Genomic DNA, 20,370 nt, shown 5'->3' on the forward strand with positions numbered 1-20,370 from the left:
AAAAGAGTAAAGAGAGAGTATTATTCACTTGAATTTTTTGTGTGTGTGTTCAGTAAATTATCGGAAAGAAACTGAAGGAGGAAAATAATTGTTTTAATCCATACACGAAGGGTCTCACACAATGTAAATGCGAATTAAAAATTGGAATAACTAAGATGTTGGTACTATTTAAGAAGAGTGGTCCCGGTGCGCGCACTCGCACAAGCTAGTCGTGACTAGTCGATCCTAAAACGACTACCTATCCTATAACAAATGTTCATAAAAATTCGGTTGAAAGTTTTTAGAAGAACGTAAAACGATGTTTTAAGAGTATGATGGGGGTACCAAAAACAGGTACTGTGTGTTGTTCTTATTTAATCTGTTGGATCTTTTCGGTTTGAACGACAGTGTTTTCTAGCAGTGTCATATGAAATTGTCACCCATAATTATGACCCTAGTATCGATCTATTGCATTTCAATCTAATTTAGGGTTAGGGTTGGGGGAAAGGGCATCTTTTTTTCTTTAGAAATGTAAATAAACCCAATCTGTTTCTTAAACGAGGGACATATTCATACGGCACAGAATGGTTTCACCTCAATAGACGTCATTGATTGGTTGAAATTGCAGAAATTGAAGAAAAAACAACAAATATCTTACAAACTCTAGAATTTTCTCAATAAAACCAAGAGACTGAACCCGAACCATGTTGTTGGTAAACAAGCTACTTACCACACAGCCACAGACGTTTTCAATTTAATTTGGATTCTTTGCCATCAAATTTGAATTCTTCAATTGGTGCTCAAGCCTTGAAAAAAAAGAGAGTTAAACTACATCAGCCGTAAGGGAATACATGTCTGGATCTTTTCCGTTTGACCGGCAGTTTTTTAAAATAATTTCCACGTAACTAAACACTTTTAAACTTCCTATACTGGTAGAATGTGTTTATAAAACATCTTTTTCTCTTGGCTTTATTGAGAAAATTCTATAGTTTGTAAGATATTTGGGATCTTTTCGGTTTGACCGGCAGTTTTTTAAAATAATTTCCACGTAACTAAACACTTTTAAACTTCGTATACTGGTAGAATGTGTTTATAAAACATCTTTTTCTCTTGGCTTTATTGAGAAAATTCTATAGTTTGTAAGATATTTGGGATCTTTTCCGTTTGACCGGCAGTTTTTTAAAATAATTTCCACGTAACTAAACACTTTTAAACTTCGTATACTGGTAGAATGTGTTTATAAAACATCTTTTTCTCTTGGCTTTATTGAGAAAATTCTATAATTTGTAAGATATTTGTCGTTTAATTTGTTAATTTTCGGCAATTTCAACCAATCAATAACATTGATTGGATGTGCCTCTCATTAATTCAATCTAGCTGTTTCTGCTCATCTCGACAGGCAGAAAGTTCTGCTTGATAAAATTAATATATTGATGGACAAGCTAAAATCATTAAAATTGTGGGTAAACTTTGGGGCAAAAACACCTTTACACCTTATACAAAAGTGGAGGCACATGGCCTGGTGGTTAGAGCAGCAGACTTGCAGTTGAGGGATCGCTGGTTCAAATCTCAGACTGGCCGATGTGTGTGTTTATGAGCGAAACACCTAAGCTCCACGCGGCTCAGGCAGAAGGTAATGGAGAACTTCTGCTGACTCTTTTGCCACAACTTTCTCTCACTTTTTCCTCCTGCATCTTGCAGCTCACCTGCGACGAACCGGCGTCCCGTCCAGGTGGGGAACCTATACGCCAAGGAAACTGGGAAAACGGCCCTTATGAGCCAGGCATGGCTCGAGAAGGGACAAAGAATATATATAAATATATATGTGGAGGCACATGGTTAGAGTAGTGGACTCGCGGTCGAGGGATCATGGGTTCAAATATCAGTCTGGGCGATGTGTGTATTTATGAGCGAAACACCTAAGCTCCACGCGGCTCCAGCAGAAGGTAATGGTGAAACTTCTACTCACTCTTTCGCCACATCTTTCTCTCACCCGCTCACCTGCGACGGACCGGTGTCCCGTCCAGGTGGGGAACCTATTCGCCAAGGAAGCTGGGAAACCGGCCCTTATGAGCCAGGCATGGCTCGAGAAGGAACAAACAAACCTTATACAAAGAAATAAATCCTGTTGGTCCAGTACTTACGAAATGATTGAGAGATTCTTCCAACTCTGGCCGTTTTTAGACTCTTTTCAAGGTGATACAAAGCTGCTTGATCATCTGTTGACTCCACTGGGCCATTGCGCCTCCACTTTCTAGGGGTAAGCATGTAGGAAATAACAATTGCTACCAAAGGCCCAAAATCTTGTTATACAATGTTATCTGTTGAAGGCCTTCTACCTCTCTCAAATACAATGTTCATATAAGATTGAGTCTGTATTTTCTGAAGCCTTTTGCCAGATTTTTGATGTGAAATTGTGTGTTGAAACAGACATTGTTGTATTTCGCAATGGTCATTTTGCCAGTTTAGCCAATAAAAACACACGCACTATATATTTGGTGTTACTTTGCTTCAACGTTATTTATTTTTTACATTAATCCTAATCTTTTTTCGGCCAGAGTTCTTTCGTCACACTCCTGTGACCGCATCAGTGGTCCTTTGCTTTCTTCTTTCTTATTTGTGTGTCTCTCCTTACTAACCGTCAGCTGATGAGTGTGACGAAAGAACTCTGGCCAAAATAAGATTAAGATTAATGTAAAAAATAAATAACACTGAAGCAAAGTAACACCAAATATATAGTGTGTGTGTTTTTATTGGCTAAACTGGCAAAATGACCATTCCTAAATACAACAGTGGCAATAAATGTTGTATATAAATGAACACCAAGCCTTTGTCATAACCAAAGCTACACTCTGTCTTAAACTGTTGTTTCTCTATTATTTCAGAATATCAGAGGACATTGGCATGAGAGGAATTTTACTGCAGAAGCGTCATCAATATTTATCATATTTTGAAGATGATGTTACACAGAACTGGATATAAGAACCCTGTTTATGTAAATTAACTGTGAATTACAGTAAAATATTTCTTCTGAGTGACATTATTGGTGAAATTTCTTGGATTCACTCTGAAATGAGTACAACCTAAATTTGAATTCTGAATAAACTTGGATAAATTTAAAAAGACATTTGCAACATCTGAAGATATCAGCAAAGCTTATATTTGATAAAAATATGGCAGTTGTAACATTTGTTAGGAATAAAATATAGAAACAAGAAGAAAGGACATTTCCAGACCATTTTGTTGAAGAAAACAATTACAGAAAGAGGAATTGTGTGAGAATCTTGGAGTTTTGTTAGTTTTAGCTGCAGAGATGCCAAAAGAAAGAGGAAAATCTGTATATGACTGTGATATCTGTGGTAAATCATTCTCTGTGAAAGTTAACTTAGCTACTCACAAATGTACTCATACAGGAGAGAAGCCACATCATTGTGATATCTGTGGTAAATCATATTAAAAATAAACTTAATCTAACTATTAACAGAAATATTCACACACAGCAAAAACTATATCAGTATGATATCTGTGGTAAATCATTCTCTCAAAACTGTCACATAACTAAACACAAACTTACTCATACACGAGAGAAACCATATCATTGTGATATCTGCAGTAAATCATTCATTCGCAGAAGTGCTGTAACTGTACATAAACATATTCATACAGGTGAGAAACCATATCACTGTGATATCTGTGGTAAATCATTCTCCATGAGAGTTAACTTAGCTAAACACAAACTTACTCATACAGGTGAGAAACCTTATCAGTGTGATATTTGTGATAAATCATTCGCTCGAAGAAGTGCTGTAACTGTACATAAACGTATTCATACAGGCGATAAACCATATCATTGTGATATCTGTGGTAAATCATTTTCTAATTGTAGTGGTTTAACATGTCACAGACGTATTCATACAGGAGAGAAACCATATCACTGTGATATCTGTGGTAAATCATTCTCCATGAAATTTAACTTGGATACACACAAACTTACTCACACTGGGGAGAAACCATATCAGTGTGATATCTGCGGTAAATCATTCTCTCGAAATGGTGCCTTAGCTAAACACAGACATACTCATACAGGCAAGAAACCTTATCAGTGTGATATCTGTGGTAAATTATTTTCTTTGAAAGGTAACTTAACTACACACAAACTTATTCATACAGGTGAGAAACCTTATCAGTGTGATATCTGTGGTAAATCATTCTCTGTGAGAGTTAACTTAGTGACACACAAAGTTATTCATACAGGGGAGAAACCTTATCAGTGTGATATCTGTGGTAAATCATTCACTCAAAGAAGTACTGTAACTATACATAAACGTATTCATACAGGAGAAAAACCATATCACTGTGATATCTGTAGTAGATCATTCTCTCGATGCGGTTACTTAGTTACGCACAAACTTACTCATACAGGCGACAAACCTTACCAGTGTGATATCTGTGGTAAATCATTCTCTCGAAATGGTGACTTAGCTAAACACAAACATACTCACACTGGCGAGAAACCCCATCAGTGTGATATCTGTGGTAAATCATTCTCCTTGCAATGTAATTTAAGTAAGCACAGACTTACTCATACAGGGGAGAAACCTTACCAGTGTGATATCTGTGGTAAATCCTTCTCTCGAAATAGTGACTTAGCTACCCACAAATTTACTCATACAGGAGAAAAGCCATATTCCTGTGATATCTGTGGTAAATCATTCACTCACAGAAGTGCTGTAACTGTACACAAACGTACTCATACAGGTGAGAAACCATATCAATGTGATATCTGTGATAAATCATTCTCTCAAAGTGGTGACTTATCCACTCACATGTTTATCCATACAGGTGAGAAACCTTACCACTGTGATATCTGTGGGAAATCATTCACTCTAAAGGTTGTCTTAACTAAACACAAACGTACTCATACAGGTGAAAAGCCATATCACTGTGATATCTGCAGTAAATCATTCATTCAAAAGGGACAATTAAGTAGACACAAATGTATTCCTTCAGGAATGAAATCACATCATTGTGACACCTGTGGTGAATCATTCTCTGTAAAAGCTAAATTAACTAATCACAAACTTACTCATACAGGTGAAAAGCCATATTATTGTGATATCTGTGGTAAATCATTCACTCAAAAGAACCATTTAAGTAGACACAAAGGTATTCATTCAGGGGTGAAGTCACATCATTGTGACACCTGTGGTGAATCATTCTCTGAAATAGATCACTTGACCACTCACAGACTCATTCATTAGGAGAGAAACCATGTCATTGTGATATCTGTGGTGAATGGTTCTCTCAAATAAATCTCTTAGATAAACACAGACACACATTGATATGGAAGAGAAGCCATGTAACTGATTCTGTGGTATATCCTTCTCTGAAAAAAGACAATTAACTACAGATATATTTCTCATCATAGAGAAGAGTGACTGTATCAATATCAAAAGTCATTGTTGAAAGGAATATCTTATATAACAATAAATATATCCAGATGATAAAGAAGATATAACAAAACACTATATTTTTTATTTATACTCATCAATATCTACCATTCTGATATTTTTAATAAAAGCTGTTTTTCATAATCTCTTATATAAAATCCGTTCTGTCTGTGTGTCTTCTTGGATTTCAGGCATCCTCCATCCGATTGCACTTAAATTTGATTTGTAGATACCGACTGTATCAGGGCGTGTATTAGTCTTTGAAAAAATTACAAAAATCGTTTCCAGGTGAGAAAAAATTACAATAATATATTCCAGGTGAGAATGCGATCAATAAAGCCGTTTTTGTCCTGCTTTTCTTCCGTCAACCTGTACATAACTGCACCTTCCATTATTTGTTGTTTTTGTCCTGCTTAAAGGCACGTTTCTTTCCTGCCAAGCTTACTGTTTAAACCATGTTTGTGTTCTCCCAGTCAACAGCCTTATAATTACTGGTACTTTAAACTCTTCGGTTGCATATTTTTGTGAATAAAATCGTTTTTCTTTGGAATAGAAAAAAAGTCTATCTTTATTTCTTCTTTTGCTGGTGTCCCTAATTTAGGTTAAATCAGTGTTTCTCAAAGGGGAGGCCTATGGAGCGGTCGGACAAGTTATCTTGAGAAAATTTGGTTTAAATGTTTGACAACTCAGCACATTCCATTATACGGTGGGGGTGCATTTTGCTCGTGCATATATATATATATATATATAAAGTAGACTGTGTGATTTCGTTGTCTTCCTTCCTTCTACCATATACGGGTTGCAAATACTGTTGTTTGTGGAGACTTCTTTTTGTAGTAATAGTAATAGTAGCCTATTTGGCTGCTATTTCTAATATTTTCGGTATGTGGTTTAAGCAACTTGTTGCAAATAACCCTTTATTATAATTATATATATATTAATGTCCCAGCGGGTTCTCATAAATTTATCATGCTTTTCCATCTAGATTTACCTCCAGCCAACCCATTTGCATGCATCGTTTTTGTCCTGCTTTTCTTTTGTCATAACTGCACCTTCCACTTTTTTGTTGTTTTTTTGTACTGCTTAAAGGCAGTATGAATATGTCCCTCGTTTAAGAAATAGATTGGGTTTATTTACATTTGTGGAAAAAAAAAAGAAAATTACCCTTCCCCCCAACCCTAACCCTAAAACAGATTGAAATGCAATAGATCGATACTAGGGTCATAATTATGGGTGACAATTTCATATGACACCACTAGAAAAAAACTGCCGTCAAACCGAAAAGATCCCTTTTTCTTCAGAAATGTAAATAAACCCAATCTGTTTCTTAAATGAGATTTATCATTGTAGCAGTAAATGTCGCATATAAATGAACCCCAAGCCTTTGTCATAACCAAAGCTACACTCTGTCTTAAACTGTTGTTTCTCTCTTATTTCAGAATATCAGAGGACATTGGCATCAGAGGAAATTTACTGCAGAAGCGTCATCAATATTTATCATATTTTGAAGACGATGTTACACAGAACTGGATATAAGAACCCTGTTTATGTAAATTAACTGTGAATTTCAGTAAAATATTTCTTCTGAGTGACATTATTGGTGAAATTTCTTGGATTCACTCTGAAATGAGTACAACCTAAATTTGGATTCTGAATAAACTTGGATAAATTTACAAAGACATTTGCAACATCTTAAGATATCAGCAAAGCTTATATTTGATAAAAATATGGCAGTTGTAACATTTGTTAGGAATAAAATATAGAAACAAGAAGAAATGAAATTTCCAGACCATTTTGTTGAAGAAAAAATTACAGAAAGAGGAATGTGTGAGAATCTTGGAGTTTTGTTAGTTTTAGCTGCAGAGATGCCAAAAGAAAGAGGAAAATCTGTATACGACTGTGATATCTGTGGTAAATCATTCTCCATGAAATTTAACTTGGATACACACAGACTTACTCACACAGGGGAGAAACCATATCAGTGTGATATCTGCGGTAAAACATTTGCTCGAAGAAGTGCTGTAACTGTACATAAACGTATTCATACAGGCGAGAAACCATTTCAGTGTGATATCTGTGGTAAATCATTCTCTCGAGATGGTAACTTAGCTGCTCACAAGGTTATCCATACAGGAGAGAAACCATTTCAGTGTGATATCTGTGGTAAATCATTCACTCACAAAAGTGGTGTAATTGTACATAAACGTACTCATACAGGTGAAAAGCCATATCAATGTGATATCTGTGATAAATCATTCTCTCAAAGTGGTGACTTATCCACTCACAGATTTATCCATACAGGTGAGAAACCATACAACTGTGATATCTGCAGTAAATCTTTCACTCAAAAGGGACATTTAAGTAGACACAAAGGTATTCATTCAGGGGTGAAGTCACATCATTGTGACACCTGTGGTGAATCATTCTCTGAAATAGATCACTTGACCACTCACAGACTCATTCATTAGGAGAGAAACCATGTCATTGTGATATCTGTGGTGAATGGTTCTCTCAAATAAATCTCTTAGATAAACACAGACACACATTGATATGGAAGAGAAACCATCTAACTGATTCTGTGGTATATCCTTCTCTGAAAAAAGACAATTAACTACAGATATCTTTATCATCATAGAGAAGAGTGACTGTATCAATATCAAAAGTCATTTGTTGAAAGGAATATCTTATATAACAATAAATGTATCCAGATGATAAAGAAGATATAACAGCATGTTATAACAACTTACTAACACTATATTTTTATATATCCTTATCAATTCTGATATTTTTAATAAAAGCTGTTCTTTCATAATATTCATATATATATTCCATTTAAGATAATTTCTGAATGAATAAAAAATTCTATTAATGTTTGTCCAATTATTACAAAACTGTTTCTCAGAGTTTCATGTTCTTGTCTGTTGGACAGTTGGAATGAAATGTTTCCATCGCACCTGTCTCTTGAATGCAAACCTGACACTCAGATTAACAGTTTTGTGATAAATTTGCAGCTTTAATAAAAGTATGTATGTATGTATATATATATGGCCGTCCCCATGATAGATCGTTAGCCACTACACACATCTTTTTCCCTCCTTGTTTTTTCTGTAGAAGAGCGTAGGCTCGAAACGTAAAAGACTTTTTCTATTCCTAAGCATTATACTAATACAACTGTTTGTTTTGTACACCACCTGTCTTCGTCTTTTGATTATTTTCGTAAACTCTCTCTCTCTATATATAGATATATATGTGTATATGTAATCACGTGACCAACCAGACCATCAGATGTAGTTGCATATCGCTGGTCACAATGTGTTCGCATTGTTTTAGCCTTCGAAGGACGCCACCCCGCTGGCTAAGCGAGCAGGCCGACAGAAGAGTGGGAGAAGAGTACAGCAGGGATCACCCCCCCCCTGCCAGAGCCTCGTGGAGCTTTTAGGTGTTTTCGCTCAATAAACACTCACAACGCCCGGTCTGGGAATCGAAACCGCGGTCCTGCGAGTCCACTAGGCCATTGCGCCTCCACATATATATATAATCAAAATAAGCAACAAGAATGACTCCGGTAATGTGGTACAATTGTTTTGCACTACATCATTTTATTAAATGCTGTAAGTATTACAACAGATTTAAGATGTTGAGTACTCATCAGCCAATTATATAGGTTTTTCCATTAATATAAAAATTTTCAAATCAAATGGCAACATTATAGAGAAGGTAGATATACAAAGATGTGGATTTAAATTTTAAGAACATATGAGGTGGTGAAGTCCAACCACTTTTAATAAAATGTTGTAGTGCGAAACAATTGTACCAAATTACCAGAGTCATTCTTGTTGCTTATTTTGATTATAATCACCCCGCAAATTTTTATGGATAACACCATACAAAATTCTGGTGCATAAGTACCATATTCATTTGAATCTAAATTTTTGCTGAACTTATGTATATATACATATATATATATATATATATATAATATTAATAAATAAAATAAAACATATATGTACGTACCTACCTCCACATGTACATATAATATATATATATATGTATACATAAAGACTATGGTCTTTTCCCAAAGGCCCTTCAATTCTAGCCTTGCCTACCACACCTGAAATTTCTCCTTCAGCTTTGGTAGTGACCCAGCTATAAGCGAAGGTCACCAACACAGGAGACCCTAGGGTCAGCTTGTCAAGAATTCCTGCTATTGCCCAGAGGACTAATGAATAAGAGTGGGCTGAGGACTGAACCTTGGTGAACAGCCTACTTCTACCAGGAACTCTCCACTATACTCGTTACCAACCCTCATCTCACCGACAGCATCCCTGCGCATGGCTCATAGTTTTCCACCCATCCCTTTTCTCCCCGAACAAAAATAAAGGGCTTGCAGCATAAAATGGTACTATTTATGAAGAGTGTATTTCTTTATTACCCGTAAGGGTTTACATAGATGGGGACAATACAATGATTTGGGGTCATGTGGATGAAATGGAACTATTTACAGTGAAATCGAATGGATTATTTACAATGAAATGAAATTGAATGAGTTACAAGAACAAATAAAAAGGGACATATGAAGTGAAAAGAACAGGATAGCCGACCCCATGAGCCCTGTTATTTTAACTGAAACCCTTCGGTAAGGGATCACGGCGTGTTCATGCAAGGCCTCTCACACCTAGCATCCGTCTTTTTTTAAATGCAGACACATTTTCTCCAGCCCCACCACTATTTATGACGAGTGGTCCCTGTGCGCGCACACGCACTAGCTCGTCAAACCGGTCAGAAAAACAAGATATAAAAATAGTGTAAAAACTTCCTCTAAACGAATATGGCAAAAAAAAAAAAAAAGGCGCGCTCGCGAAAGGGGTTGGGTGGGGGAGAGGACTCGGAAAATCCACATCGTGAATCTTACGGGTCTAACCCTGGCACAAAAGTGTAATAGGTGTAAAACAATTCCTATATATATACATACACCGGAGTAAACACATGTTAAAAAAGGTGGAAAAAAAGCGTACTCAAATACCATAAGTAGAGTAATATGCCTTATTTAAAAGCAGCAGAAATTCTAATGCTGCTACCCGGGGCTTTACGCTTCCGTTCGCCGGACAGCCCCTCCGTATTTCAAACAAAACTGTCCGACAAACGGGAACGTGAAACCCCGAGCAGCAGCTTTTGTTAAATATCCGCTGCTTTTAAACAAAGTATGGAATATAAGTAAAAAAAAAAAACGTGTCTCATAAAAACATTCTCAAACACACCGGGACCACTCTGCTTAAATAGTACCGCACACCTTGAGGTCAGCGGTTCCTAATACCATACAAAAAAATCAGAGTATTCTTCGTCTTAATGAAAATTATGAGGGTGAAAGAATACTAAATAATAAAACATTCATTCGGCACCAACACTAAATAACATACTTTTGACAGATTATAAATCGCAAATATTAAGTCGAGAGAAGACAAATACGCAAAGTGTGAGAGGCCCTGAAAAGGGCCGTTGATACGGATAAAGCAAAAAATGCCACCGAATTAATTTACTTAGAAGCCTTCTGGGTTTTCTTGGGCAGAAGAACAGCCTGAATGTTGGGAAGAACACCACCCTGGGCGATGGTCACTCCGGACAAAAGTTTGTTCAATTCTTCGTCGTTACGGATGGCCAACTGCAAGTGACGGGGAATGATTCTCGATTTCTTGTTATCTCTGGCAGCATTTCCTGCCAATTCCAACACCTCAGCAGCCAAATATTCCATCACAGCGGCCAAGTAGACTGGGGCTCCGGCACCGACACGTTGGGCATAATTTCCCTTACGGAGAAGACGGTGGATACGACCGACAGGGAACTGAAGTCCGGCACGGGACGAACGGGTCTTGCTCTTTCCCTTTACTTTTCCTCCTTTACCACGTCCAGACATATTTCAAAGTTCGACAGTAGTTCTCAGCAAAGAAGAGAGTTGGCGACTAAATACGAGGGCGGCTTTTGCCTTTAAATAGCAGTCAGGAGGCTCCAGCAGTCACAAACTGCCGAGCGAAAAAGGAGCGGGTTTATGTCACGTGATTAGACTGCTGTCAAATTCCACCAATGAAATTGATTGGCGCGAAACGTCAGCAAGGTGCTCGGCTGAGCCTACTTGTCAATTATAAATAGCGTGGACGAGGGTTGATTAGTAGAGCAAGTGACATTATGCCACCAGCACCAGCAACTGCTTCGAAAGGAGCCAAGAAGGCTTCCAAGGCCAAGACCTCTCGCCCTGCCGGGGACAAGAAACGTAAGAAGAAGAGGAAGGAAAGTTATTCCATCTACATCTACAAAGTGATGAAGCAAGTCCACCCGGACACTGGCATCTCCAGCAAAGCTATGTCCATCATGAACAGTTTTGTCAACGATCTGTTCGAAAGAATAGCTTCTGAATCCAGCCGCTTGGCTCACTACAACAAACGTTCGACCATCAGTAGCCGTGAGGTGCAGACTGCTGTCCGTCTTCTCCTTCCTGGTGAGTTGGCCAAACACGCCGTCTCTGAGGGTACCAAGGCCGTCACCAAATACACTAGCAGCAAATAAACCTGCTTCGTTTCTCTTCATCGAAGAATAACGGTCCTTTTCAGGGCCACCCACATTCTCATGAAAGTTAATTCAAATTTTCTGCCGATTTGCGATCCATGTTTTTGGGGTTAATTTCTCTAGACTTAGCGCAGGAGACAACAGCCATAGAATGGATTGGGGGAGGAAACATAATTTGTGTACATCGAAGCACAGGTATTTGTATACTCAGGCGAATATATAAACGAACATGTTTGCAAGTTTTTAATGATACTTTTTTGAAATTTAAGAAATCCCTCCTCCAACTTCAATTTTGTCTTGTCTCCCCCAGCGCTAACCTTAACCGTAATTACAGGATAGTTTGGATACTTTTGTCCGTATTTTTCCGCATATTTAGAATAAGTTAATTCCTAAAAGATTTCTGTAAAAAATGAAGGAAACGTGTGGTAGTTTAGAAATGTTGATTGTTATTTTTTTGCCAATTTATTTTGCAGATTCGAATTCACCGTAACCGAAAAAGGGGATTTGCGTCGAAGAAGTTTAAAAAGTGGGCGGTTTTGGGGTGGAGGCGAGCCCATTCATTTTTAAATATTTTAATCTATAAATTAAAACAAAACAGAAAACAGGCAAATTCTTGATACTTTTTAATTGCTCTCAGAAAAAGTTAAGGGCTTGTAACTAACAACCGTCTGGTACCTTCCTTATTTTCATATTTTAGTCATCAATAAGCAAGTAAAATTTCTTTATTATCCATACGGATTAACACAGATGGGGACAATACAATAAGCAAGTAAACAGGCCTAACGGGTGTACGAAGACCTGTGTGTAGTATTAAATGCGCCATCGTACCTCTTCCGTGTCCCCAAAAGAAGTCGGTGAGTTGGCCCGTATGAATAATAACCGAGTGTGAGAAGAAGGTATTCATTGTGAAATTTCAATAAAGGTTTTGTCTTGAGGTGAAAACGCGTGCATTCAGCAGCTGGGGTGTTTCTTACCAATACAATAAAACCTGGAGTAGAAACAGTACTATATATATATATATTTACTACTTGAATATGTCATGTTTTCCAATTTTATTAAAATAAACACAAAAGTTCTCGTTTAAAGGCAAAAAGGTAAGCCAAGTTTTCGTTTTTTTTAGTCTCATACAACATTCTCTGTAATTGTCTGTCTTGTGTCCCGATCTATGTAAGATCGCATGATTATAATAAAGATTTTATACTAATATGAATGCAAAACACCACGGAGGAATAAGTAAGCTTAAATAACTGACATAGCGACGAGGGACTGACTACTGTACCCTGAATATCGCCTGCTTTTCACGATAATGCGTGAGTGAAAGCAGGCACTCGCACACACCACATTATCTCTTATACGTAAAGGCGGCGAGCTGGCAGAAACGTTAGCACGCTGGGCGAAATGCGAAGCCGTATTTCGTCTGCCGTTACGTTCTGGGTTCAAATTCCGCCGAGGTCGACCTAGCCTTTCATCCTTTCGGGGTCGATAAATTAAGTACCAGTTTACACACTGTATTCAGCAGCTGGGGTGTTTCTCACAATACAATAAAACCCGAAGTAGAAACCACTATATATATTTTCTAATTTTATTAAACAAGAATCACACAAAGTTCTCGTAAAGGCAAAAGTAAGCCAAGTTTTCGTTTATGTCATATTACAACTAAATTTTAAAGTCTCATAACATTCTTTGTAATTGTCTATCTATGTAAGATCGCATGATTATATATATATATATATATATATATGTATAGACATCTTTAAAACGGACTTCAACAGACAAATATTACTATAATGGATAATATAAGCATATAACTACTTATACACACACATACAATAAATACAGACATATAGCCACATATACACACACACGTGTGTATGTAATCGCGGTGGTGGTCATTTGTGTAGATTTGGTGTGATTTCCTTTTTAAAAACAAAATAATGAATAATGCAAGAATATATTTATTTATAAAGTTTAAACAGAACATGGAATGAAATGTTTTAAACTGAACTAATAACCGACTGAGAATTAAAAAGGTATTCATGTGAAATTTCAATAAAGGTTTTGTCTTGTTGAGGTGAAAACGCGTGCATTCAGCAGCTGGGGTGTTTCTTAACAATACAATAAAACCTGGAGTAGAAACAGTATTATATATATATATATTTACTATTTGAATATGTCATGTTTTCCAATTTTATTTTAAAAAAACCCAAAAGTTCTCGTAAAGGCAAAAGTAAGCCAAGTTTTCGTCATATTACAACTAAATTTTTAAGTCTCAGTCCCTATCAATGTAAGATCGCATGATTATAATAAAGATTTTATACTAATATGAATGCAAAACATCACGGGGGAATAGTAATCTTTAAATAGCAAACTGATATAGCGACGAGGGACTAACTACTGGACCCTGAATATCGCCTGCTTTTCACGATAATGTGTGAGTGAAAGCAGGCACTCGCACACACCCCATTACCTTTTATACGTAAAGATGTATGTACAGTAATACCCTTAATAAGCTTAACACAGCCACCAAAACAAAAAATCTTATAGCGGTAAAAAGTGTACAGACAGATTACTCGGTGGAGGTAAAAGGTTCACCCTGCACCCGAATTTAAGGATTTGCAGTCTGCAAGAGAAATGCGGCCGGAGTTCTGACAGAAGCAACTTTTTTCACTTTTACAACTTTTCCGATTGTCAAAAGCCGTTAAAGGGTGGGTTAGGGATGCCTTGGCTGTTGATGCACAAGCATGCGCTGAGGTTGAGGCATCTTTGGCTCTACGTGGTTCCCGCTCGCAAAACAGATGTTCCCCAGTTTTCCGATTGACCTCTGCACAATGGAACGATTATGCAATAACAAAGCTCATTAACTATATTAGCAGAAACAGCCGTCCCATGGTATGAATATCGGAGGGAAATATGGGTACTACTTAAGAAGCGTGGTCCTGGTGCGCGCACTCGTGATTAGTCGATCCTTATTTTGTATGTTTTTTATTTACCTTGTTTAAAAAAATTATTTTGCATTATATACTTTGCTAGGTGATCGTAGGATCGACTAGCTAACGCGAGTGAGCGCACCGGGACCTTAAGTAGTACCGCAATATCTACCCCAAAATTAACTCCACCCGCATTAAGAGACTGCAGATTTTTACCACTGAACAATCGATTATAGTTAGCAAAGTACTAGATTGGTGACCGGGTACTAAACTTAATGTAACCAAAGCTACTACTACCATAATGCTCCTAAGTGTTACTAGACTTTCTAAAGAGAAATCTACCAGTCTCTGTGAATCAGCAATCGCATCCAAGTGTTTGCACAGAATATTCTGCACTAGGGCGATGCAAGTGTCCCGAAATATCCAATTTAACGATAATAAAACGCAGATGGTCTGGGGGCAAATATTTCGTGCATCTGATTCCCTAACTTTGAGACGTATTTGCCATTTAAATATGGTTAACCCCTAAGGGTGGATGCTACTGTAGTTTGTAGCCCCAGGAGGACACCTCCAGTTGGCTTTAGACACTGTCTGTGCCCTCTCAGTGTTTGCAAAGGCAAGCCACCCTTCCCGTCAACTTATGAAACACACGGGCTTACCCCTAACGTTTCCCCGAGAAGGCGTAACTTCGGTATAAGTACCGGATACATTTCAAGAAAGTGTTTTTATATATATAGGGGTTTAGGGTTGGTGGGAGAAAAAGGTTTATCTTCAGAAATGTAACAAAGCCACTTACGGTAGTTATACCGAAGGATCGCCCCCGAAACACACCACTAAACTAAATATTTCGTAAAGGACCGTACATAGGTGTGAAATAATTATTTTCGCCAAAAGGGTGTGAACCAAGTTTTCCCACCAAGGGGCACCTTGAAAACCAACAGCTGCAAAATAACATTAAACACAGAAGAAGCACATCGCGATTTAGAAGAGTTGACTTAAATTAAAAAGTGGGTGGCCCTGAAAAGGGCCGGTATGTTTCAAAGAAGCTCAAGGTTCTTAGCTTAACCTCCGAATCCGTACAGAGTTCTGCCTTGTCTCTTCAGGGCATAGACGACATCCATAGCGGTGACAGTCTTCCTCTTGGCATGCTCGGTGTAGGTGACGGCATCACGGATGACATTCTCCAGAAATACCTTCAATACACCACGGGTCTCTTCGTAGATCAGGCCAGAGATACGTTTGACACCACCTCGACGGGCAAGACGACGGATAGCGGGCTTGGTGATACCCTGGATGTTATCTCTCAACACCTTCCTGTGACGCTTGGCGCCTCCTTTTCCCAATCCTTTTCCTCCTTTACCACGTCCAGACATGATTATTTCTTGCGAGTGTGAAAAACCAAATGATTTCTGAATCGAGGTAGAAGCATATATTTACACTCAAACGGACGTAGCAGAAAACACCTCGAGAAATAGGTCACGTGCTCTGAAGCCGCGAATGAAAAAGTGTCATATCAGCAGCAGTCGGTTTGGCGGGCAGCTGTCATTTGTAAATCTAAGAAAGCCATCTTCCCGCCCAATCTTTCCTTCTTTAACGGTCACTATATAAAGTGTGACGGTTGGCCCCTATCTATTCTTCGTTGACGCATCGACATGGCTCGTACTAAGCAAACTGCTCGTAAATCCACCGGTGGGAAGGCCCCACGTAAGCAACTGGCTACCAAGGCAGCCAGGAAAAGTGCCCCAGCCACTGGCGGTGTGAAAAAACCTCATCGTTACAGGCCTGGTACCGTTGCTCTTCGTGAGATCAGACGTTACCAAAAATCCACTGAACTTCTCATCAGGAAGCTTCCTTTCCAGAGGCTTGTCCGTGAAATCGCCCAGGACTTCAAGACCGATCTTCGTTTCCAGAGTTCTGCCGTGATGGCTCTTCAAGAGGCTAGCGAAGCTTACTTGGTTGGTCTTTTCGAGGATACCAACTTGTGTGCTATCCACGCTAAGAGAGTGACTATCATGCCCAAGGACATCCAGCTTGCTCGTCGTATTCGTGGCGAGAGGGCTTAAGTCGCCGTTGCTTTGTCAGCATATTAAATGGCCCTTTTTAGGGCCGCCACGTTATATCCTAAGTATTCTCTTTCGATCGTTGATATGCTACTCTCTTCTGTTTGTTCAGTTTCTGTTTTCTCTTAGTTTTTCTTGGTCAATGTTAAGGTCCTTGCTCCTTAGCGAAAACAGGAGAAAATCCAGCCAGCTGGGTGTTAGCAGTTGGGATCTTTTCGGTTTGTCGCTAAAGACTTAAACTTCGTATTCTGATAGAATGTGTTTATAAAACTGACGTCTATTGAGGTATAAAAACATTCTGTGCCGTATGGCTGTTGGGTTTATTTATATTTCTGAAGAAAAAAGATACCCCACCCCTAGGCTTAAAACAGATTGAAATGCAATAGATCGATATTAGGGTCATAATTATGGGTGACAATTTCATGACACCGCTAGAAAAAGCTGCCGTTCAGACCGAAAAAATCCAGTAATTGAGTAGAAATCGAATATGAATAGAAAGGATTTGCGCAAATGATCCTGATGGGTGGGGACCGGGATCCGATTTTACCCTCATAAAGCACATTTTCAGTTCCAAAAGCATACGATGTTTTGCGCTGGCTATTTTTTGTTGTTTCTGCACTTATTTTTTTGTATCTTTACTTTGTCGTTACTGCGGGAGATTTCTGATAGAAGAATGTGCAAAGGTGAGTAGATTGTTTACAGGTTTCTTTTGTTCTGTTATCGCAGTTTTGGAGATTTGGCTGTTATTTCTAGCACGTGGATAGCCTGCTTGGTGCCGACCGGGAATACGAATCTGCAAAAAAAATTGGCAAAAGTAGACATTTCTAGGCAATCTTTCGTCTCTAGTAGACCTTTTTTTTTTAATATGGGCTTGCGGGAACTTTTGAAGTAATGAGAGCGAAAGAGACTAAGTGAAAGCGATTTTATGACGAGGGAAGTTCTTTTGAAGTTACCGTCCAGGGGAAGCATTTATGTACATGTGTGTGTGTGTGTGTGTTTGATGGGGTGTGGGAGACAAAGTATGTTGTGTAAGTGAAGTGCTTCTGTTAGATAACTGAATTTTTTTACTCGGTGTATGTGTATATGTATGTATATTACTTCAAAAGTTCCTGCAAGCCCATATGTAAAAGAAAAAGTTTCTTACGGAAAGGTCTACTAGAGACGAAAGATCGCACATTTCTATTATATAACCCCCACTTATTTCCTTTATTTTTCACTAATTTTTTTTCAAAATGTGCGTAAAATTTGGCATTCCTTCGATCAAAGCATTTCACTTCGGGTATTTCCGTGGGTTGTGGAGTATAGATATAACGAAATTATGCCAGCAATGTCTCGTTTTAAACTTGAAGAAAAAATGGTTAATATAGGGCGTTACGATTATCAGAAAATCAAAAAAAAAATGTGTGTAATAGGTGTAAAACAACTTCCTATGAACGAATATGAAAAAAAAAATTCGCGCACGCGAAAGGGGGGTGGGGAGAGGCCTCGGAAAATTCACATCGGGAAGTTCCGAAAGCGTCTGAGGAGCTGACCCGGTCACCAAAACAAAAAAAAATAGTGTAATATGTGTAAAACAACTTGCTCTAAACGAATATGACAAAATAAATGCGCTCTCGCGAAAGGGGGGTGGGGAGAGGCTTCGGAAATTTCACATCTTCAGTCCACGGCCTTTAAACTAAGAAAAAATAGTGTAATTGGTGTAAAACTACTTGTTCTAAACGAGTATCAAGAACACACATGAATCATAAACTCCGTATTTCGCAAAAAAAAAAATTAACAAAGAGAAGAAATTCTGGAAAAAGTGAAGAAATGTTGGATCTCATTCCTTGGTTAAAGCTATTTTAAACATTAAATTTATGCTTTTCTTTGAAATAGTTCAGATATATGCAATTCTTCTCCCTTATTAAGATGCATTTATCAGAAAAAAGAGACAGAAAAAATTATTATTTTGTGTCAATCCTTCCCTAATTATCCTTTATTAATTAGTTTTGGCGTGTATTTTTTTCCCAAATTTATTTTTTCACCTTTACAACACTGTTTAGTAAAGCAATTAATTATCTTTATAATTTGCATATTTGACTTATTAATCAAAATTCTCTCGATGTAATATATACTAAGTAATGCATCCTTCATTTATGTGTTCCGTTCTGTATTATGCATGCGTGACTGTTTGTATGTAAGTGTGTTTAACTGTGCACATGAATGTGAATATTAAAGAACATATTTATTTACTATGATTGTTATTTTCAGAACAAATAAATCTTTTGGCTGTTATGTTATTGATGTTATTATTATTGCTAGTTAAAGGGTGGTGACTTGGCTGAATATTTTGAGTCTTGTAGTATGTAGTTGTGTTAGTCAATATTCTGAGTTCAAATCCAACTCATTTCTTTATCATCATTATCGATGGACCACTCAAAGAGGTATGTATACATTATCATTTTCGTAACATAATTTCTGTAATATTTCAAGATGTTTCTGACACGTATTTTGATTCACATGGCGGAGATCCAACATTTCTTCACTTTTTCCAGAATTTCTTCTCTTTATTTTTTTTTTTTTTGCGAAATACGGAGTTTGTGATTCATGTGTGAGTGTGTGTTCTTGATACTCGTTTAGAACAAGTAGTTTTACACCAATTACACTATTTTTTCTTAGTTTAAAGGCCGTGGACTGAAGATGTGAAATTTCCGAAGCCTCTCCCCCACCCCCCTTTCGCGAGCGCGCATTTTTTTTGTCATATTCGTTTAGAGCAAGTTGTTTTACACATATTACACTATTTTTTTTTGTTTTGGTGCCCGGGTCAGCTCCTCAGACGCTTTCGGAACTTCCCGATGTGAATTTTCCGAGGCCTCTCCCCCACCCCCCTTTCGCGTGCGCGAATTTTTTTTTTCATATTCGTTCATAGGAAGTTGTTTTACACCTATTACACACATTTTTTTTTGATTTTCTGATAATCGTAACGCCCTATATTAACCGAAAAAAAGCCTTGCATATTTGTTCTTACCCGTTTCATGTGTGTATGAAAAGTCCGTTAAATTTCAAAGCAGAAAACAGAATCAAACTGTCATTTACTTCAACGGAAACACCCGAAGTGAGTTGTTAAACCTAAAATTTTAAAGATTTTTGGTGGGGTTCAGTCCCACTACGTGGCCCCTTGGGCAAGTGTCTTCTACTATAGCCTCGGGCCGACCAAAGCCTTGTGAGTGGATTTGGTAGAGGCCTGTCGTATATATATGTGTGTCTTACAAAGAATAAGTCCCGGGGTCGATTTGCTCGACTAACGGCGGTGCTCCAGCATGGCCACAGTCAAGTGGCTGAAACAAGTAAAAGAGTTACGGTTTTAGGGTTAGTGTTGGGGAGAAAAGTCAGAATTGAAGAAGGTGGGGACGGTGG

At 37.9% G+C, this 20,370-nt stretch overlaps 5 protein-coding genes and 1 long non-coding RNA gene across 11 annotated transcripts in view; 4 read left to right on the forward strand and 2 right to left on the reverse strand.

The window, feature by feature from the left end:
* LOC118761080 (zinc finger protein 239-like) overlaps positions 1–7,949 on the forward strand; it is a 12,442-nt gene extending 4,493 nt beyond the window's left edge. For 3 of the 6 annotated variants that reach the window (XM_036498751.1, XM_036498749.1, XM_036498748.1), the window contains exons 2-3: positions 2,865–3,927; positions 7,341–7,949. In XM_036498751.1, the coding sequence (XP_036354644.1) occupies positions 3,690–3,927; positions 7,341–7,897 (795 nt within the window). In that variant the 5' untranslated portion in view covers positions 2,865–3,689 and the 3' untranslated portion in view covers positions 7,898–7,949. Of the gene's footprint in view, positions 1–311; positions 334–2,215; positions 2,240–2,864; positions 3,928–7,340 lie in introns of those variants that run through there. The other 3 variants (XM_036498754.1, XM_036498753.1, XM_036498752.1) reach the window with 3 other exon arrangements.
* LOC118761081 lies at positions 4,822–5,292 on the forward strand. The gene is made up of 2 exons (XR_004997142.1): positions 4,822–4,977; positions 5,146–5,292. It is a non-coding gene; the product is annotated as an uncharacterized LOC118761081 (long non-coding RNA).
* A 2,980-nt stretch (positions 7,950–10,929) lies between the features above and the next one.
* On the reverse strand, positions 10,930–11,371 carry LOC115227815 (histone H2A-like). Its single transcript, XM_029798543.2, has one exon. It carries the CDS (start codon positions 11,338–11,340, stop codon positions 10,963–10,965), a length of 378 nt encoding a protein of 125 aa, XP_029654403.1. The 5' UTR covers positions 11,341–11,371; the 3' UTR covers positions 10,930–10,962.
* Positions 11,372–11,609: 238 nt separating this feature from the next.
* On the forward strand, positions 11,610–12,088 carry LOC115227810 (histone H2B, gonadal-like). Its single transcript, XM_029798539.2, has one exon. The coding sequence runs from the start codon at positions 11,610–11,612 to the stop codon at positions 11,985–11,987; it is 378 nt and encodes a 125-aa protein (XP_029654399.1). The 3' UTR covers positions 11,988–12,088.
* A 3,801-nt stretch (positions 12,089–15,889) lies between these two features.
* LOC115227814 (histone H4) lies at positions 15,890–16,406 on the reverse strand. Its single transcript, XM_029798542.2, has one exon. The coding sequence runs from the start codon at positions 16,285–16,287 to the stop codon at positions 15,976–15,978; it is 312 nt and encodes a 103-aa protein (XP_029654402.1). The 5' UTR covers positions 16,288–16,406; the 3' UTR covers positions 15,890–15,975.
* A 77-nt stretch (positions 16,407–16,483) lies between these two features.
* Positions 16,484–16,977, forward strand: LOC115227812 (histone H3). The gene has a single exon (XM_029798541.2). The coding sequence runs from the start codon at positions 16,567–16,569 to the stop codon at positions 16,975–16,977; it is 411 nt and encodes a 136-aa protein (XP_029654401.1). The 5' UTR covers positions 16,484–16,566.
* The last annotated feature ends 3,393 nt before the right edge of the window (positions 16,978–20,370 follow it).

Source organism: Octopus sinensis, unplaced genomic scaffold, assembly GCF_006345805.1.
Source record: "Octopus sinensis unplaced genomic scaffold, ASM634580v1 Contig07211, whole genome shotgun sequence".
Classification (NCBI taxonomy): Eukaryota; Metazoa; Mollusca; class Cephalopoda; order Octopoda; family Octopodidae; genus Octopus; species Octopus sinensis.

Coding starts and splice junctions, on each gene's coding strand:
- LOC115227814 (XM_029798542.2), bottom strand. CDS start 16,287: ATGTCTGGACGTGGTAAAGGAGGAAAAGGATTGGGAAAAGGAGGCGCC.
- LOC115227812 (XM_029798541.2), top strand. CDS start 16,567: ATGGCTCGTACTAAGCAAACTGCTCGTAAATCCACCGGTGGGAAGGCC.
- LOC115227815 (XM_029798543.2), bottom strand. CDS start 11,340: ATGTCTGGACGTGGTAAAGGAGGAAAAGTAAAGGGAAAGAGCAAGACC.
- LOC115227810 (XM_029798539.2), top strand. CDS start 11,610: ATGCCACCAGCACCAGCAACTGCTTCGAAAGGAGCCAAGAAGGCTTCC.